Source organism: Mytilus galloprovincialis, chromosome 4, assembly GCF_965363235.1.
Source record: "Mytilus galloprovincialis chromosome 4, xbMytGall1.hap1.1, whole genome shotgun sequence".
In the NCBI taxonomy this organism is placed as follows: domain Eukaryota; kingdom Metazoa; phylum Mollusca; class Bivalvia; order Mytilida; family Mytilidae; genus Mytilus; species Mytilus galloprovincialis.
Genome location: NC_134841.1, coordinates 97641839 through 97662139, shown reverse-complemented (window position 1 = coordinate 97662139; position 20301 = coordinate 97641839). Strand labels below are relative to the sequence as shown.

The 20301-nt window shown below is 32.1% G+C and overlaps 1 protein-coding gene across 1 annotated transcript in view; it reads right to left on the bottom strand.

Annotated features, from left to right (window-relative positions):
• LOC143073561 (uncharacterized) overlaps nucleotides 1–8982 on the bottom strand; it is a 29239-nt gene extending 20257 nt beyond the window's left edge. Inside the window, exon 1 of the mRNA XM_076249198.1 lies at nucleotides 8532–8982. Within this exon, the coding sequence (XP_076105313.1) occupies nucleotides 8532–8842 (311 nt within the window). The 5' untranslated portion in view covers nucleotides 8843–8982. The remainder of the gene's footprint in view (nucleotides 1–8531) is intronic.
• Between the last annotated feature and the right edge of the window lie 11319 nt (nucleotides 8983–20301).

The following is a 20301-nucleotide window of genomic DNA, read 5'->3' as shown; positions in this document are numbered from 1 at the left end:
AATGTCCCTCTGGTATCTTTCGCCTAACATTTATAAATATTTTGATATGAGCGTCACTGATGAGTCTTAGTTTGACGAAACGCGCGTCTAGCGTACTAAATTATAATCCTGGTACCTTTGATAACTATTTACATCACTGGGTCGATGCCACTGCTGGTGGACGTTTCGTCCCCGAGGGTATCACCAGCCCAGTAGTCAGCACTTCGGTGTTCACATGAATATCAATTATGTGGTCATTTTTATAAATTTCCTGTTTACAAAACTTAGAATTTATTGAAAAATTAAGGATTTTCTTATCCCAGGAATAGATTACCTTACCCGTATTTGGCACAACTTTTTGGAATGTTGGACCCTCAATGCTTTTCAACTTCGTACTTATTTGGCTTTATAAATATTTTGATAAGAGCATCACTGATGAGTCTTATGTAGACGAAACGCGCGTCTGACGTACTAAATTATAATCCTGGTACCTTTGATGACTATTTACACCACTGGGTCGATGCCACTGCTGGTGAACGTTTCGTCCCCGAGGGTATCACCAGCCCAGTAGTCGGCACTTCGGTGTTGACATGAATATCAATTGTGTGGTAATTTTTATAAATTTCCTGTTAACAAAACTTTGAATTTATTGAAAAACTAAGGATTTTCTTATTCCAGGAATAGATTACCTTACCCGTATTTGGCACAACTTTTTGGAATTTTGGACCCTCAATTCTCTTCAACTTCATTCTTATTTGGCTTTATAAATATTTTGATATGAACGTCACTGAGTCTTATGTAGACGAAACGCGCGTCTGGCGTACTAAATTATAATCCTGGTACCTTTGATAACTATTAAGAGTTTGCAAATATATTTACTTTTATTATAACACATGATAGATATTAGCTTAATGCCCAGTGGAAAATATGTTTTATACTTATTATTCTATTAAGAATATATATGAAGATAGATTGGTGTTTATAATTCTAAGTCATACTTGATAATATTTTTTCTATTTTTTTTTTGCATGACATTGTCGTTTTTTTTTCTCTCGATTTTATGAGTTTGGACATCCATTTGTATACACGTGATTATTGTTGAAGCGTTTTGTTCTCTAGCTTTATTTTGTTATGTTGCTTTGGGTTGTGTCTCAGTGATGAACAAGCCAACAAAATAAGCATTCACATTCATAAAAATCGAGATGCATGAAATGCAAATTTCAAAAAGAGAAGCTGTATAAAAGTATATTTTTAAACGATAGATTCAATAACAGAGACGATACATTACTAGTATCCCTTTAAGGAGTGAAATAGACCTTCTAGTAAAGATAAATAACAATGAATAATCAGTTTTATTATATTTCCTTTAAAAATTCCGATTTCCATTTTGATTTATGTACGATTTAATGCTTTTGGGCTTGACAGGAAATCTCCATTAGGTAGCATCTTACACATCTGAAGGGACAAACAATTTAATGGAGCCTCGTGAATCAATAGCTTCATAATGAAATTATTTACACACTATCATATAAACTGAAGGTAGTTACATAGGTAAATTATCTTCGAGTATACAGAAATAGTACAGCATTGATTTTAAAGTAATATGCCAAATTAGAATAACAACAACAAAGAATAGACAAACAGTTTATAAATAAACATAAAGACAATCAAACATAAAAATGATAAATATGAGAAGATGTGGTAAGAGTGCCGATGAGACAACTCTCTCATTCAGTCACAATTTGTAAAAGTAAACAATTATAGGTCAAAGTATGATTTTTAACATGGCGCCTTGTCTGACACCGAACAGCAGGCTATAAAGGGCCCCATAAACTGACTAGTGTAAAACCATTCAAACAGGAAAACCAATAAACGTAAAGATAGTCTATAAACATCAGACTGGAGGATATGGTTTTCTTTTCTTCAATATATTTTTCCTCACTATACTTTGGAATATTAAGGAAAAATACGTCTACAAAAAGTAACAAATATGGTACAAAAGAGGGACGAAAGATACCAAAGGGACAGTCAAACTCATAAATCTAAAGCAAACTGACAACGCCATGGCTAAAAATGAAAAAGACAAACAAACAACAGCACACATGACACAATATAGAAAACTAAAGAATAAACAACACGAACCCCACCAAAAAAACGAGGGGTGATCTCAGGTGCTCCGGAAGGATAAGCAGATCCTGCTCCACATGTGGCACCCGTCGTGTTGCTTATGTGATAACAAATCCGGTAAATAGTCTAATTCGGTAGATCACATTCATGAAAGGGAAGGGGTTTGTAGTTACGACGTAATGAACATATCTGATATCATTTGTGAAACGGTTATTCCATAACGGTCAACCAACTCGTGATGGCGTCCGTAAATTTTACGAAGGGATGATTTCAACTTCACCATTTGGAACTCTTGGTTTAATAGCTTCCTTGTGAGCAGCAACCCTCTATCAAGAAAATCATGATAGGAAATGCAAGCACGGGGATATCGTATCAATTGGGAGATATATACCCCGTATGCATGTGCTGCTGGAATGTTGCTACTTAGAAATGGAAAGTTCACAATTGGAAAGCTGAAATCATCTTTTTTTTTCATAAAGTTTTGTTTTCAACCGACCCTCATTGTCAATTTCTAGCTGTAAGTCAAGATATGAGACCGACTTAACTGTATCTGTAGTATCCTTTATCTCTAGCTCGATGGAATAGATGCGTTCCACATATGCACCAAATTTTGAATTATTTAGTGAAAGAACATCATCTATATAGCGTAAAGTAGAGTTAAAGGATATTGCTAACTTCTTATCTATCTTCCTAAGAAGTTCCTGCATGAAGTCAGCCTCATAATAATAAAGAAACAAGTCGGCAAGTAGAGGGGCATAGTTTGTTCCCATTGAACATACAAATTATAATCTATTTGATATACTGTAACTGATGTTTTTCAACAAAACAAGAATCAAAGTTTTTCCTTTTATTTAGTTACTCCATTACGATTTTCGACATTGATTTTCTCTTGATCTTATGAATAAATGCTTAACGTCAAAATAATTCTAGCTCAGTGATATATCATTGCTTTTAAAAATATGGCCATTGTTATATTATAGTTCGTTTCTGTGTGTGTTACATTTTAACGTTGTGTCGTTTGTTTTCTCTTATATTTGAGTGTCACGGTACTTTTCTATCCCAAATTCATGTATTTGGTTTTAATGTTATATTTGTTATTCTCATCGGATTTTGTCTAATGCTAAGTCCGTTTGTGTGTGTGTTACATTTTAATGTTGTGTCGTTGTTCTCCTCTTATATTTAATGCGTTTCCCTCAGTTTCAGTTTATTACCCCGATTTTGATTTTTGTCCATCAATTTACGAGTTTTGAACAGCGGTATACTACTGGTGCCTTTATTTAGACTTTTTCTCAGAATCTCCAAACTTAATCTCTATACAGAACTGTAGTGTTTATATTTGCGTTACGATCAGGGCTGATTTTCAGAAGGGACATTTTCGTGTATTAGAAAGTGCCATTTTGAACTTACTTTGACCATTCCTTCTTATTAGACTGTTATCGGTGATCACAGTTTTTCGTTTGAAGTAAGCGTTTGTGTAGAATTTATGACTTTAGGGTAACGGCTATTGTCTGATATTTCTTGTGTCACATGTCTTATGAGTTGTTTGTTTCTTGAGCTGTTTATTTTGTTTCAGATAATCATGTGTCTCTCTTTGGTTTGAAAATGAGTCTTTAAATATCTGGAAGACTTTATAATGCTAGTTCTGTTTTACAGGCAGACACATTTAAATGCCTTGATTGGTTTTATAGTCTGTCCATCTGTTATCAAATATTCTGTTTTGTCTATTGTAGTTGTACCTTCTTTTTTGCTTTAGCAGTTACATTTGAATATTTGTTTTGTTGAGCATTGCAACCCGATTTTATTTTCTCTCAGTCGATCACTTTTGAACAGCAATATATAACTGTTGCCTTTGTTGATAACTCGAGTATTTATTTGAAAATGCCTTAGACGTCTTTGAATATTTGCATTTAAACAAGTTTGGTCGTTTTGCATTCAGTGTTCCTTTTTACTACGGACTATTGCATTCAAGGTTTAATGGAATTTTATGGCCATCTTTCGTTGGAGCAGACGCATTTAATGTTGTCATATGTTCTTTCCGTCTTTGTATGAGATAAATGTATTTTATCAAACAGTTGTGTTATCAAACCACGATGTATGTTAACATAAAAAATATTTAAGAATACATTAATGCAACAGCAAACTTAACTACACTTTAAAAACAAATGAAATCATATACTGACTTTGTGAAATGAAACATAAATGGGTATTGATACTTGCAACTTATGCTTTAAACTTTCAAGATACTTTGCCAAACTTTCGAAGAGTAGAGCATTTTGATTCTCATTTTTGGCCCTGAGTGGTTTATTTATTTGTAATTGGACATTTTTTTTCATTTCTGCCTGATATGAAATGTTGTCTTAAATGGAATTGGTTTATTAATATTGCGGGAAAAAAAATATCTTTCATCTTAGATTGGACAGAGGAAGTTAGTCTGAATAAATAGCATGAATATTCCTAAAGAAATCTTATTTAAAATAATTTGGTAATATAAAACGAAAATAAATTTAGTAATTTGAATTAAGATGATGTACATCATGGGGTGGTAGTAGATCAATAGGAAGTCAGACCCTGAAATCTGAGAAGGTATTCAAAAAAGTTAATTTTTTAGTCTTTTCCTTGACTTCTGTCCAGCAATGTTTATTGACATTGTCAGATTACAAATCTCAATTGTGAATTTGTGGAAAATAAAGATGAGGAAGATACAAAGGGGATACTCATACATAGTATGAATTATTCACGGTATTATTGTCATTTCCATATATATAAACACAATACTTATATTTATATTATTTATCAATTTAGTCGCATTTATTGACAAATTCATATTACCAAATATGTATTTATCATCTGAGAATGTTGTCCACACTTTTTATAAGCTGATTAATACTGTGTGTCTGACAATTTAATTGTCTCGGTGATGTTCCAAAAAATAACCTATTCACATCTTTAAATGTGTCATGAAACATTTGTGTATTTAACTTCACTTGATGTTTACTTTAAATATTCCTTGTATTTACTTGATAGATTTTATCGAGGTTTATACCGCTGGAAGCCCCGCAAGGTAGGATCTATTTTCAATGGATTGTATTCATCCGAACAGAAAATAAGAGCTGTTGACATCGATGAAAATATTTGTTCTATTTTGGCTCGAATGAACAATACATAACACGAAGGAAAGGGTTCGGAACTAATAAACCTTTAATCCATCAATAAGCAATCATGTCATTAAGATTTCTCACAATCTACCCGATTATCAAGTGACCCGCAGTGCAGACGACAGTAGATAATAACACTTTGTTCATAGTATATCGATCCGAGGCGTCACAGGCCAGTGATTCTACGACATATAAACAATTTTATGGCGAGTTTCTCATCGTATAATGTAAACCTATTTCCACAAATTATGAAAATATTCACGTATAATTTGGGAAAGTTTCTATGATATATTGTTTTGTTAATAATTACAAATAAATTTCAGTTTTTAGTACAAGCAGACAGATCGACCAAATTATTCTCTTAACATGTTCTGTAATCCAATGACTAAGTTACACTGTATGAACTTCAGTGAAACCAAACCCATAAAAATGAAAAGACAATACGTGACCTTTCAGTAAAGCACCCGTCGAATACTCAATAGTTAAATTATCTCCATTCGTGTGTTTATTCTTATCACAATTCTGGCTAAGTTATAGTTCTTTGTATTTTAAACATTGCGAATGTCGTCGAGTTTGAAGTTCATTTAACAGATAGAAGGATAACATTTTGAATTAATTACCTAAAACAACTGTGAACATTTATCGGCTCATTAGTATTCTAAATATATTGGCATTCTGATGGGAAAACACAAACTTTGATTGGTCAATAGACATACATTTTTCATTTATCTCCACATCGATATTTTCTGTTCGAATAAGTGTTAATTTCTCCTACATTCGACAAACACTTTTATTTGAAAAAGAAACAAAGTTCACTATGCAAATAGCTTAATGAAAAATTTGTTTTCCTTTTGCTTCTCATATAAAGTAATGCATATAAAGCATATGAAACTTATCGATAAATCTGTAAATTATGCATTCAGAATTAAACACATAATTTTCATATTTTACTCAACACGAAACTAACAACGCCTATTAATATTAAATTTTAAATGTAACAAAATTCAAAATACAAAAAAAAACAAAATGAACTGAAATACCGAATTTATTGGAAATACAACAAACCACACTATCCACTAACACCAGAGTCCTCACAAAAAGTAAATGAACAAACAAAGAAAAACAACAATGAACAACATATGGTCAAGAGAGCCCCGACTGGTACAGGCATACACCGTGGTGATGTTGAACAAGGTTTAGAATAACATTAACCCTTTGTTCTTTATAGAACACACAATACAACTCGCAAACTGCAGCTACGATGATTACTAGAGTAACATTGTGATTATAACTGAAAGAATCTAGTTAAAGTTGCAAAATCTGCTTTACTTTTATATATGTTTTTGCATTGGGTGAATAATGTTTGTGGTTTTGGATGTATAAAAGGAAAAAGAGTGTTGATGATTATATATTTCTTTTACCTACTGAAAATGATGTTGAAATTTTGGAAAAAATTATTCAAAAAGTAAAATCACAAAAGTACTGAACTCGGAGAAATATTTAGATGGCAAAACCAAACTCAAACACATCAAACGAATAGATAATAACTGTTTTAAGGACTTCTCGATTATTGTAAACTTCACGAGGATCAGGTCTTTTTAATGAGATTATATTACTTTGAGAAACTGAATTACCAAAAAACTTGCATGAAAACGGCTTTTATATGTTTGTCCCTACTAATTTGTTGTAGCCTGTATCAGCAATTCTAGTTTTATAAGCCTTGTAATCAGTTTGAGCTTCCATTTTGTGTTCAAAAGTATTTCAATGCTCCTTGTACCTCAGAGAGAATAATAGAAAAAAAAAGATTTACATACATTGTTTTATTTTCATCAGCATTTTCTAAAATAAATTAAATTTAGCCATCTGATGAGATTTTTACATTCAAATCAACCATTTTTTCTTAATGTAGAATTAATCCTTTTTTAATTCCCTTCAACATATATATATATAAACGAGTCTAAATTGAAAACTACGTTCAAACCTATGATTGCGTTGGATAAAAACCGCAATTTTATATATATATATATATATATATATTATACATGGTCTTTATCACAACTAATTTCTTTCAGTTAAAGTAGAAAGCATCATAACCCCTGGAACTTTTACAAAATGCTCATTGCTTCAGGTTAAAGTATTAGCAAGTAAACACGTTATGAAATATTCAGGATGCGATATGGGTTCCGAATAATCTGTCAATCATGTGCTTTTTATCATCTTTTACTTTTATTTTTACTGTGCTTGACACTAAATCTGGGTTCTACCATTAATTTAGAACTAATACATAACTGGATTAAAACTGAAGAGAGCGGCAATCAACAATCAGAATTTCTAAAAATTCTTTGATTCATTTAATGTTACTTTAGACATGTCCCAGTTTTGGAAAGATTCTTTGTACAATTTCTGTTATTTATCATTGTTTAATTAGTATATGCAGCAAAAGATGCATTTTAGATGAATGACGCTTTAACACAGGTGTACTGATATTGCCTCTAATTTGATGAGTTGGCCGTCAATGAATTAAATACTCTGAAAACCTATAATTTGTCATTTATCCCTGGAATAGGTGATTCAAACTATGGGGTCCTCTGTGTCCTAAGTGTTTCCTCTGGATAAAGTAAACTATTGTAAACTTTTTTCTCTTATAACTTTTAAATTGCTATAAGGTAGAACAATTGAACTATTGTTAAAGATACTTGATTGTTTATTCTGTTATGGATTTACGAATTTTAAGTAGACATGAATTGCCTCTTTCAACTATAACAGGTTTCGATCAGGTTACAAGAGTGATGTGGTATGTTTCATCCATAGATTGTATCCTTCAAACTTTAATAATGTGTAATCTATTCATTTTTCATCTGATATCCAAGTTAAGAAAAATACTATTGCCAGTATAAAAATCAGGAGATTTGGTTTGTCCATTTCAATAGATTTGAAAGGGACTATATTTATAGATTTAAACAGTTACTAATATCTTCAACATAGTTCTCGAATAAGATCTTTAATGAATTCTTACTCATTATTGCGGAAGTTCATGTCATTAAAATGTTCGTATCACATGTCCTACGATTATTTTCGTTGATGATGGTTAAGAAATTTCTCCGTTTAGACTCCGAAAAGTATCTTCCTAAAATGTATATGTCAATAATAAATGGCATTACGAATAAAGATATACAGTTGTGTACAAACATTAAAATAAATAACAAGGGCTTATTGTTCAATTGGGATACCATTTAAATGTCGTGAAATTAAAAGCTTTGATATACAAACCTGATAATAGCCATCATGATCCTGTAGGTACCCTTTTTTCTCATGACTTTGTGAAGAGCAGTTTCTCCTTTGTTGTCAAGAGCATCTATCTCTATATCCTTACAAACCATCATATAAATAGCTTGGATTGTATCTGGTTCACAGAATCTTTCACCATATTCAACAAGTAAATGAAGTAAGGTTCCTGATGTTTCTTCGTCTCGAAGATTGACATCTTTTCCGCTTTTTAGATATTCCCATAGGGATTTCATAACGGCATCAGGACTGCCTGAAACTACTGTTTTGTATAATTTGGTTTTTCTGAGATTCATGGTTATATATTTGTTTATCGACAAAACTTTTACTACGTATACATACAAACGTTTAGAAATCGTTTCACAAGTATCCAATCCTACTAAATCTTTCACTATACCTTACAAACGTGTATTCTATTCATTCTTTTGACAAATAATGTTCTACTTTTTAAATGTCCGGTGGTTTTTCACTCTTATATCATTTCTACATACACATCAAATGTACAGGTAAATACATTTACCTGGTGTTTACCTGGCCGCTTTCAATAATGACGTTCACCTGTAATATTCGACGATAGATGTGTTAAATAAGTATGTCAAACAGTAATTGCCGATTGACTCTCGTTTCGGATCGATATCTCTTTTTCGAAGGGTACTGATTTTTCAAAGATATTGTTATTGTCTGCGGTTTCTAGTTCTTTGAAAATCAGCCTTTTTTTCTGTAAAACATGTCTCTGTAATTTATCCTCAAATTGATGCTTTAAAACATCGTATGTTTGTTTGTACTGCATAGCAACACATTATTGAATTTCATCAAACAGGTGATCAGCAGCTTCTTATTGTCAGAAATACCAATCAGCTCTTTTTATAGTTCGAGTATATTATCATACCCTATCGAAATTTGATTATGAACTCACTTTCACCTTATTTTTGTGGTTGACATGGGTAAAAGGTGGATTAAAATACTTTGAGGAATTTTCAACAGATATGATCATCTTAATTTGAAGGAATATTCAAGATTGATTCATAAGTGTAATTAATGGAAGAGTGGATACTATGGAGGAAATCGGAACTCATAATCCAAAGAAAGACATGCAGTATCGTGACAAAAAGTAAAAGACAATATTTTTTTTTGTTATAATCAAAATGGTTTTGCACACAGTATGGTATTTCCTTGCCTCAAATATATTTATACAATGCTTTTACGTTGACCATTTTATTTAATGAATCAGATAAGGTATATTGTTTTAACATCTGTCTACAAATTCATTGTAAGAAATAAAAAAAAAATAAGGTAACAAAAATACCGAACTCAATGAAAATTTTCAAGTAGAAAGTACCTTAATAAATGGGAAAAGCAAACGCTCAAACACATCAAACGAATGGAAACAACTGTCATATTCGTTCCATGTTTCAGTAATTTCATGATGCAAAAGGAAGAAAAGTAAACGAGAAGATGAGTCAAAATTGTATGGACTTTTTGGAATTTTGAAGCTTTTGCATCAGCTTCGCAATTGATTTAATTAATTTTTCATCATTCACCACTGGTGAGTCTGGTATAGATGAAAAATGTAACAAAATTACCGTACTCCAAGGCAAATTCAGATTAGCAAAGTTCATAATAACTTGTAAGACATATCAGACGAACAAGTGAAAAATAACTACCATAATCATGACCTAGGGTTAAGCGTTCTCAAAAATGTTTAATCCGCAATATTCTTTATGTGTATGGTTAATTTATACAACCAACGCCAACAAAAAAGTTTTTGTCGTTGATACGAGCGTATGAACTACTAAATAATAAAGTATGTTATATTGTAAACGTTTGATAACATGGTTGCTTATTCTGTTGGTAGACGTTTCGTCCTGGTCTTACTTACAATATGTTTTCGTTGTCTTATATCATTAGATGCTAGAATAGTCCTCAGGTCTGTAAATTACCAGTTTTGACTTATTCCATATAATTCCATTTTGACTCTACTTTCTCCTTTCTTATGAGTTTATATAATACGCTCAGTGTTTGTTTACCTTGATTTGCTTGTTTTCAATGAAATGACGAGATTTGAACATCTCTAAACTACTGTAGCTCTTACTTCAGACGGAAATTAGGACATGTAGTTTCTTAGTAACTCTAACGCCCATGTTTTATCTGGAAAGAGGAACATTAAACATTAAACTAAACAGTCCTATGAATGATCAGAATTATTTTGGTTATAGTTTAAGGAATGAAGTAATTCGGCTTCCTGTCTAACGTATTCCTTAAAAAAACGTTGGTAGAAATGTAATGGTCACCAGCATTAATATGACAAGCAGGTTAATTTATCTTTTGATTAGGAACTTGTACATGTACAATTAGGCAGGGATTTTTTAAGTCCAATATATACCTCAACGATTCTTACTGTAAAAGAAATTGTTTGCAATCATAGATCGGTTGTATTTTCTTATATAGTGGATTGGGAAACAATTTATTACAAATTATATTAATCCCTTTCCACTTTCCGGGTGCTAGTGCTACCATGTAACGGCATTAGTCTGCTCTTTTTTTTAAATTTACCAGGGTGTCTTTTACGTGCAAGAGAAATTGCTACGGGTCAGTCATTTATCGTCCCCTTCCGACGGACTTTCATTGTTTCTCAAGATAATATATTCGCAAATGGTGTCAAGGGATAGGAGAAAATTCAGTCCCCGGAACGGTGATCGAACCAGGAACCTTTGTGTTAATAGTCCGATGCGCTATCCACTACACCACGGCTCTCCTTTGAATTTATGTGTAGTCTTTTTGGTTTTGTGTGTATTGTCCATGTGATTTTTATTGTCTATCAATATCGTTCGATAATCTTTCGGATATATCCACTATATCTGTGTGTGTAATGCATGTCGAATTCAATTTATCATTGGAAGGGGATGATGTGATAACATTTCGATTCATATATATTTACGTCCTTTGTCATTCCGATAGTCCTCAATAAAGGCAACAGTAGTATACCGCTGTTCAAAAATCGTAAATCTATGGACAAAAAACAAAATCGGGGAAAACAAACTAAAACTGAGGGAAACGCATTAAATATAAGAGGAGAACAACGACACAACATTCAGATGTAACACACATAGCAACGGACTAAGCATTAGACAAAATCCGATGAGAATAACCAATATAACATCAAAACCAAATACATGAATTTGGGATAGAAAAGTACCGTGACACGTCTTATAGTAATGTGAATTCACACTCAAATATAGGAGAAAACAAACGACACAACGTACGGAAACACAACGTAAAAATGTTACACACACAGAAACGAACTATTCTATAACAATGGTCATTTTCCTGACTTGGTACAGGACATTTTTAAAGAAAAAAATGGTGGGTTATGTTATGGATCTATGGTCAGTCAATGAGCTGATGAGCGATAATAAAGACGCAATTATGTTATCGTCGTTCAAATTCAGTTTGTTAATTACTATTAAACAATCAAAGTGAGGGCGAGTTTATAGACATTGATACGTGTAGTGGCTAAGATTTCGTACAATGGTATATATAACAAACGTATTGCTTCTTTGGTAATGTATCAAACAAAGCAAATGGAAGCACGTCAACGACAGTGACGTTACAAATGGTCAGCGCGCTGTACTTTACATCCAATAAGCGGATTTCACAACAGAAATATTATTAATGAAGGCAGAGGTGTAGAAAGGAAGACAATTAAGAAATATTCACTTGGGGTGTAAACTTTTTCAAGCTAAAAAATATTTGCTAGTTCGAGGCAAACTATTTCGCAATAACAGGATTCGGTATGGAATTAAAGTAAAACATTTATAATGTATAATTGTGAAAAGTGAAAAACACTTGATTAACATTTAATCTTTAAAAATAAGAAAGCTATTTTGTGAGATATGTCAAACTAAAACTGAAACTAAAATTGTTTGTTTGGACTTTGTTGATGATGATGACTCTTATGTTCATTGTAAATGTTTAATATTTTCAAGAATTACCTTAAACAGATGCAGCAAATTCATTAATCTACAACGGAAATATAAAATGGGTTCTATTCGTTTGATAAGCATTGTACAATTGTCAAATTTAGATATATCTCTGCATTAAATATTTGTACTTTTTATCTGTATTGACCTTTCTAGTGAACTTTATATACTTTACATTTAATTTTTTTTTTAAATGAATAATTAATGCGGTTATCATCAGAGAAGGCACATAATATAAGTGAGCATATTGGTTACTATGCATATTTACGATTTGATTTTTTAGAGACGAACATTATATTCTTGTTTAATGATATTGGTTAATTAAAAATTGATATTAATTACAAAGTAGTGAATCATGTCTGTCATATATAGATTTATGAGCGACCTTCAGATAACTTGTTATTTGTGGTGACAAACGGTTCAGGTATTAAAAAAAAACAATGACTCCTATTTTCACCTTTCTCTTGTTTGTGTCGTCATTATTTTATCAATGATATAACACATTGTATATTCATAGGTAAATGAAGGAGACAATATTCAACCGAGGACAAATGATAAAAAATGTGTAAGACAAAGACAGAGGTCTGTATACAAGAATTTAGTTTGTAAATAAACCGATTTCACATCATGTTCATGCTCTTTTTGCCGTATGGAACCAAAAGAAGAAACTCGGATATAATACCATCTTATATAAACATTGTTTTTTTAATATAAAACTAGTATACATATTTGTTTAGGGGCCAGCTGAAGGACGCCTCCAGGTGCGGGAATTTCTCGCTGCATTGAAGACCTGTTGGTGATCTTCTGCTGTTTTCTTCTCTATGGTCGGGTTGTTGTCTCTTTGACACATTCCCCATTTCCATTCTCAATTTTATCGATCAGTTTTAATTAGTAAAAGTTCTCGAAATATGATATGAATGGTATAAAACATTTAATCAAGTCCATATTTCGTCACAGTAAGGATATACGGTTTTAGAGATGTCCTTATAACAGTCATTGCTAATACATATCATGACACCTGGCTATTTATTGATTCGATCAACCTTGCACTGGATCTTATATAATTTATGTTATACAATATAATATTAAGTAACAAACAAAATCATAAAATAAAAATTTGAATATTTTTTTGACTGAAATGTATGATCATGTTGTATTTATTTTCGAAATTAGTTTAAACGTTTTTTTTTTTTTTGTATACTACCAAGGTAAAAGATATGCGAAATATATTACAGTGATATGCAAGCGCATAACTCGAAAGTAAACTGACAACGTCAAGGCAAAAAAGAGAAAGGGATTATCACCTCTAGTTTTTTGGTGGGGTTCGTGTTGTTTATTCTTTAGTTTTCTATGTTGTGTCATGTGTGCTGTTGTTTGTTGGGCTTTTTCATTTTTAGCCATTGCGTTGTCAGTTTGTTTTAGATTTATGAGTTTGACTGTCCCTTTGGTATCTTTCGTCCCTCTTTTATAAGACAAACAACAGTATGCAAAAAACAACATAGATAACAATACGAATTCCCCCAATATCTTGAGCTGTTCATATGTTCTCTGGAAGAGTAAGCATAGCCTGATCCACATGTGGCACTAAACCACTCTAATCGTACGTAATAAAACAGCGCATACTAATCAAGGTAATATACAATGAGAGTACATTGTCAGTAGTTTTAGTATTACAGGTACAAATGACTTAAAATAAATCGTCTCAGTTAGATTTTAATAATTAAGTCTAAAATCCATATTCAATACCAAACCAAAACGAAAAGTGGCACATCTACTGAAGCAGCTGTTTAACACATATTTAGTTGCGTTTTGAAAGTTCTTATGGATCACAAAGCTATAAGGGTCTAAAATGATTCCCCAAATTCGTCATAAGATGAAGCTTTCTTGCAAAGTTGAAACTTGATTATGTCTAATCATATCAGTACCACACCTACAGGGCAAATAATGCCTTCGGGTATGATTCTCCACAACTAGAAAAATCGACTCAATTGCAGTAAACAGAATAATCTGCAATATATGTATATATGAATGATAAAGTATCAAATTTAATAACACAATCATCACTGGAAGTGATTAAATAAGATGAATGAACAATCATATAACAGACATTTGACTGTTAACGAATTCCAAAACTGAAATGTTTAAAGATGGATTATTGTTTCCATTACTAATATCCATTTATAAATATACATTTATTTCAGTACAAAGCGATTTGATATTTCACTGGGGTAAAGCTGATGACCGTAACTGCATTCACGGTCATCCCAAGATGTCGGATGAAAAATTAGGTCAGTTTCTGTATTGTCTGTTAAAGTGTTTCTATATCATTTTCTTTACAAATCATACATTGAAACAATGTAAATTTATAAAAGAATCACTCGAAAATCACTAATTACTTCCGAGAAATGTGCATGAAACGGGAAATTCGATTTGAAAAAATCGTTAAGATGACCGTAAATCATAATCAAAATATTTTCAAGATGACCGTAACATAAAACAAGGATGACCGTGATTGGTAAAAAGATGACCGTAACTTGTAAAGGATGACCGTAATTTGTAAAGACTGACTGTAATTTATATTGGACGACCGTAACTTTTATAGGATGACCATCAATTCTAAGAAATATCCGTATTGTATTCAAAGCTTTTTTGTTGAGTTTGTCGATCTCAATAAGGGCTCGGTTAGCGGATATAAATATGTTTCATAAATTTCTTTTTAACCGGATTTTTGTGACAAAAATGTCGGTTATTGATTTGAGGATGTACGGCGGGCGGGCGGGCGGGCGGGCGGGATGATGGGCGGCAATCGAATGTTGTCCGTGCATTAACTCATGAACCGTTCAACCAAAGCTTTTCAAATTTTAATATGTTGTTACTAACAACTAAATGAAGGTCAAGTGCAATAATGGCGATTTTGACTTTTACCGTTCAGGAGTTATGGTTCTTGAAAGATTGAAAAATGGAGTTTCCAGTCGTGTCCGTGCATTTACTCATGCACTGTTCTACCTAAGCTTCCCAAATTTTAATATGTTGTTACTGACGACAAGATGGAGGTCAAGTTCAATAGTGGCGATTTTGACTTTTACCGCTCAGGAGTTACGGTTCTTGAAAGATTGAAAAATGGAGTTTCCAGTCGTGTCCGTGCATTTTCTCATGAACCATTCAACCAAAGCTTTTGAAATTTTTATATATTGTTACTGATGGCAAATTAGAGGTCAAGTTCAATAATGACGATTTTGACTTTTACAGTTCAGGAGTTATGGTTCTTGAAAGATTGTGAAATGGCGTTTCCATTCACGTTGTTGCATTTACTCATGAACCATTCAATCTAAGCTTTTCAAATTTTAAGATGTTGATACTGATGACAAAATGGAGGTCAAATTTGATATTGACGATTTTCACTTTCACCATTCATCAGTAATGGTTCTTGTGATATTGCCAGGACACAAATAAATATTAATAAATCCGGTTTGCTGTCGTTGTGACAGCCTCTTGTTTTGAACTATAATATAATTAGACATATTTAGGATTTATAACAATGATAGTAAATTGCATATTTCGTAAACAATGAAATATTTATTGATATCGACGTTAAAATTTTAACACAAATTGACAGCGATACGACGAAAATTTGAAGAAACATGAATGTGTCCCTAGTACACGGATGCCTCATCTACACTATCATTTTCTATGTTTAGTGGACTATGAAAATGGGATAAAACTGTAATTTGGCTTTAGAATTAAAAAGATCATACCATAGGGAAAATGTGTACTAAGTTTCAATTTTATTTAACTTGAAGCTGGACAAACGGACAAACAAACAGACGAACGGACAAACGTACGCACAGACCAGAAAAACATAATGCCAATAAATAGATCCGGAGCATTAAAAACATTAATAATACATACGAATATTTGGTAATCGAGCCCATGTGTATGGTTCTAGATGAAGCAGATTAAAATCTTAATTTGTCTTGATATATGCAGGCGGAAACACTTTTGAAATAGAACAAAAGAATCGAAGCTCTGTGTTTATCAAGAAAGCGATAAATGTTAACTGTAATGTTTGATATAGTAACAAAATTTTAAAAAGTTAATAGAAACAAATAAAACGACAATTTTCTTATTTTAAAAACACCATTTGCATAAGTTTTCAATGTATCTATTACATAGTAATGCAAAACAATAAGATATAAAGTCGACGACATGGTTCTTATCGGGGCCTTTTATAGCTGACTATGCGGTATGGGCTTTGCTCATTGTTGAAGGCCTTACGGTTACCTATAGTTGTTAATGTTTGTGTCATTTTGGTCTTTTCTGGATAGCTGTCTCATTGGCAATAATACCACATCTTCTTTTTTATATATAGTATCTAAAGTTGGATGTAGAAAATGCAGAACCTCCGATTTTTTTTTATCACGGACGGAGAACATATCAATCTTTTAGTTCAGAAATTTTCTTGTCTGCCCTTCCATTATGTGAATCAAGAAAAATTCCCCAAAACAGGTAACGATTGTATCGAAAAGAGAAAAATCGAGTGCACCTTTTTTATGTTAGGGCATGTTTGGGGTGTATATTTTGTCTTTAAAACGTACAAAGCAAGAGTATTTTATATAGCATCTCGCTTCAGATTCTATCATTATTATATATCAAAGCTACAGGTTGACTTTATAACGTAAAAAAATGACAGTACGAAAAGATGAAATATATGGGTTAAGTAAGATACCTATCTAATGAATCACAAAAACAGATTAGGTGTGTTCGAATAGCTATTTTTTTCTAAAAGTACTTGACGACAGTCTTTTAATTTGGATGATGAAAATGGATATCTTCGAAAAAATATGATTTTCTTGTGTGTGATACCTAGGGTTTATAATCTTCAACCACTGAAAATGTTTAGTCTGCCCTTCCACGAAATATTTAATTAGAATTTTTTTAAATACTTAAGAATTTTCAAAAATTCCATCTGACATCCGAACAGACAATATTTTTAAGTTTAATCAATGCAGACAAGATCATTTACTAATGCTCATTAGCTAGTAGATACATTTGTCTTTTAAAATATAACTGACATATAACGATCGATCGTAATGGTGCTATGTGCATAAATTTATCAGTTTTCAAGAGCAAAATTGGCAGAGCGTCATCCCTACAATGGCTTCCATTTCTACGATTGTGGGCATGAACTGGCGTAATGGGGAGATAATTTTGAAGAAGTAGAATCCTGACTGTATGAATAACATTTCTGTATATACACAAATTGGCAACGTTCCGCCTTGTGATACGCTTTTCGTACAATACTATTTTAAGGATCTACTTTGCTGGAGCTCACCTTCACTAGTTTATTCGAATGATATTTTCAAAATGTTTCTGTTATTTTATTTGCACGACAAAATGAAAGACGATATAATATCAATGGGTGTACATGCAATTTGTTGGCATTTTTTAAAAATGTGTATTTATTATATGTCATTAAAAGGAATCCCAGAAACAAACAAAAATCTTTTGTCGAGCAATTGAAGGCTGTGCACCCCATTTTTTTTTTATTATGCTTGTAAGGTGTCATTTTATCGCGCTTTTGTGGCATGTTTTCCCTTCCTGTTCATTTGCATGTCTTTTGGCAATCATTTCATACAAAAAAGATAGTTGTATAATTACGGATATTTCTTAGAATTGAGGGTCATCCTTTAAAAGTTACGGTCATCATTTACAAATTACGGTCATCTTAAAAGCAGTTACGGTCAGCCTTGTTATGAATCGCTGATTCTGTTACGGTCATCTCGATTGTGATTTACGGTCATCTTGGCGATTTTTTCAAATCGAATTTCCCGTTTCATGCACATTTCTCAGAAGTAATTAGTGATTTCCGAGTGATTCTTTTGTAAATTTACATCGTTTCAATGTATGATTTGTAAAGAAAATGATATAGAAACACTTTAACAGACAATACAGAAACTGACCTAATTTTTCATCCGACATCTTGGGATGACCGTGAATGCAGTTACGGTCATCAGCTTTACCCCAGTGATATTTGCAAATACGACCCGTGTATAAACTCTCCGTTGCATCTTTGTAAACACAAACTGTTGTCTAAAGAATATAAATGTCGTGATGTTGTTTTCTTCAAATGTTTTCCTGGAGATATTTTCAATGTTACTGTTAATGCTCGTAACCTCGATCATTAAAGTACCCCATTAAGTTTGATGTTTCAAAATCAATTTTATCAGTAAACCTTCGGAGACATGCAACCTCTTACATATATTACACATTTATCTTAAATGCGTTTTATGCAAATTATCTTTGATCAAACAAAAAAGTTTAGTCATCTTTTCATTTTCAGCTGATAAAGTGGTGGACTTTGGACTCGTCAATCTTTAGAAGTGGTTTCTGCTAAAAATATCCAGTAATCTAGCACTCGTCGGTACATAGGTAGATCGTATTGTACATGTATTTACCACTATAAATGTATGCACTGCGACTACCAGTAATCTTTCTTTTGTACTCATACTGTTCTATTTTGATCTGATGTCCTGATTCTAAACACATGTGCCCAAAGTTTATAGTTCAATCATGGATTTTAACCAATCATTTGATATTAACTGAACGATTTTTGAAAGTGATTTCAAAGTAGGCTGAAATATAAATTGAGATTTAAAACATTTTACATGTGATTTCGATTTTAAAATTAAATATTTCATAAAACGTTTCAGTTTCTACAGAAACGAACAACAGACTTTTTTTTACAAATAATGTAAACTGATGAATTTCATTAAACAATTTTATTCATTTAAAACAGTTTACACTTCAACACATAGCATAATAAAATGACTCAGAAAACATTTTAATCGGTATCAAATGTGTAAATGACTGCTACTGGGTCCGTGCAGCTGTCATTCTCCAATGGTACCATCAACCGTGTACCGGAATAATTAAAATGATAAATGGTTAAAATTATTTTTCGGTTTGAAGCCCCCTTCTTCAATTAAGGAGTTATTTTTTGTTTTGTTTTAATGAAATAAATGTTCTATTACTGAACTATCGGGTACAAGCAAAACTAATGGTACCATGTATGTTATTTGTTAACACGATCAAATAACTCACTGACTATTTTATTGAAAAGAGACTTTATTTCAAAATGTGCAAAAGGTACAAAATAAAATGCGATATCATACATTATACAGGAGGACTTTGCTTTAAAAGAGCATCAGCAACAAGATATGAAACAAATCTATAACATAGCCGTCAGTTTTTTCAATTAAATTTTACATAACTAGCATAAAGTGACACAGCAATGATATCAACTAAACTGTAATGACATGAAATTACAACCATAAAGTGAACTATCGACAAATTGGTAGTGATAAAACATTACCAGATATGGAAGCTTTAACAATTCAGAAAATTCATTTCTATTGTAAGCTAGTTGGAATGACTTGGTGTACAGCATCAATTGTTTTCCCTCATCTTATTTTTCGTCATCTATTCTAATAACTAGACTATGTTTTTTAAGAAACTAGATAACGATATAGCTTACAATGTTCTTTATGACCAGGTATTTTGTTGAGGTCAACTTTGATTCTGATAGATCTATTTTATAATTCTTTTCTCTGATACTCCTGATGGGCTTTTTCATACAATACAAAAGATGATTGTTAGACTTTCAACAATCATTTTTTATTTCGTTTTTAAGAATTTCGTATGAACGTGCAAGTGCCTCATAAAAAAAAAATAAGTGCACGATGAACACTTTCACAACCCGATATGATTTTTTTTAA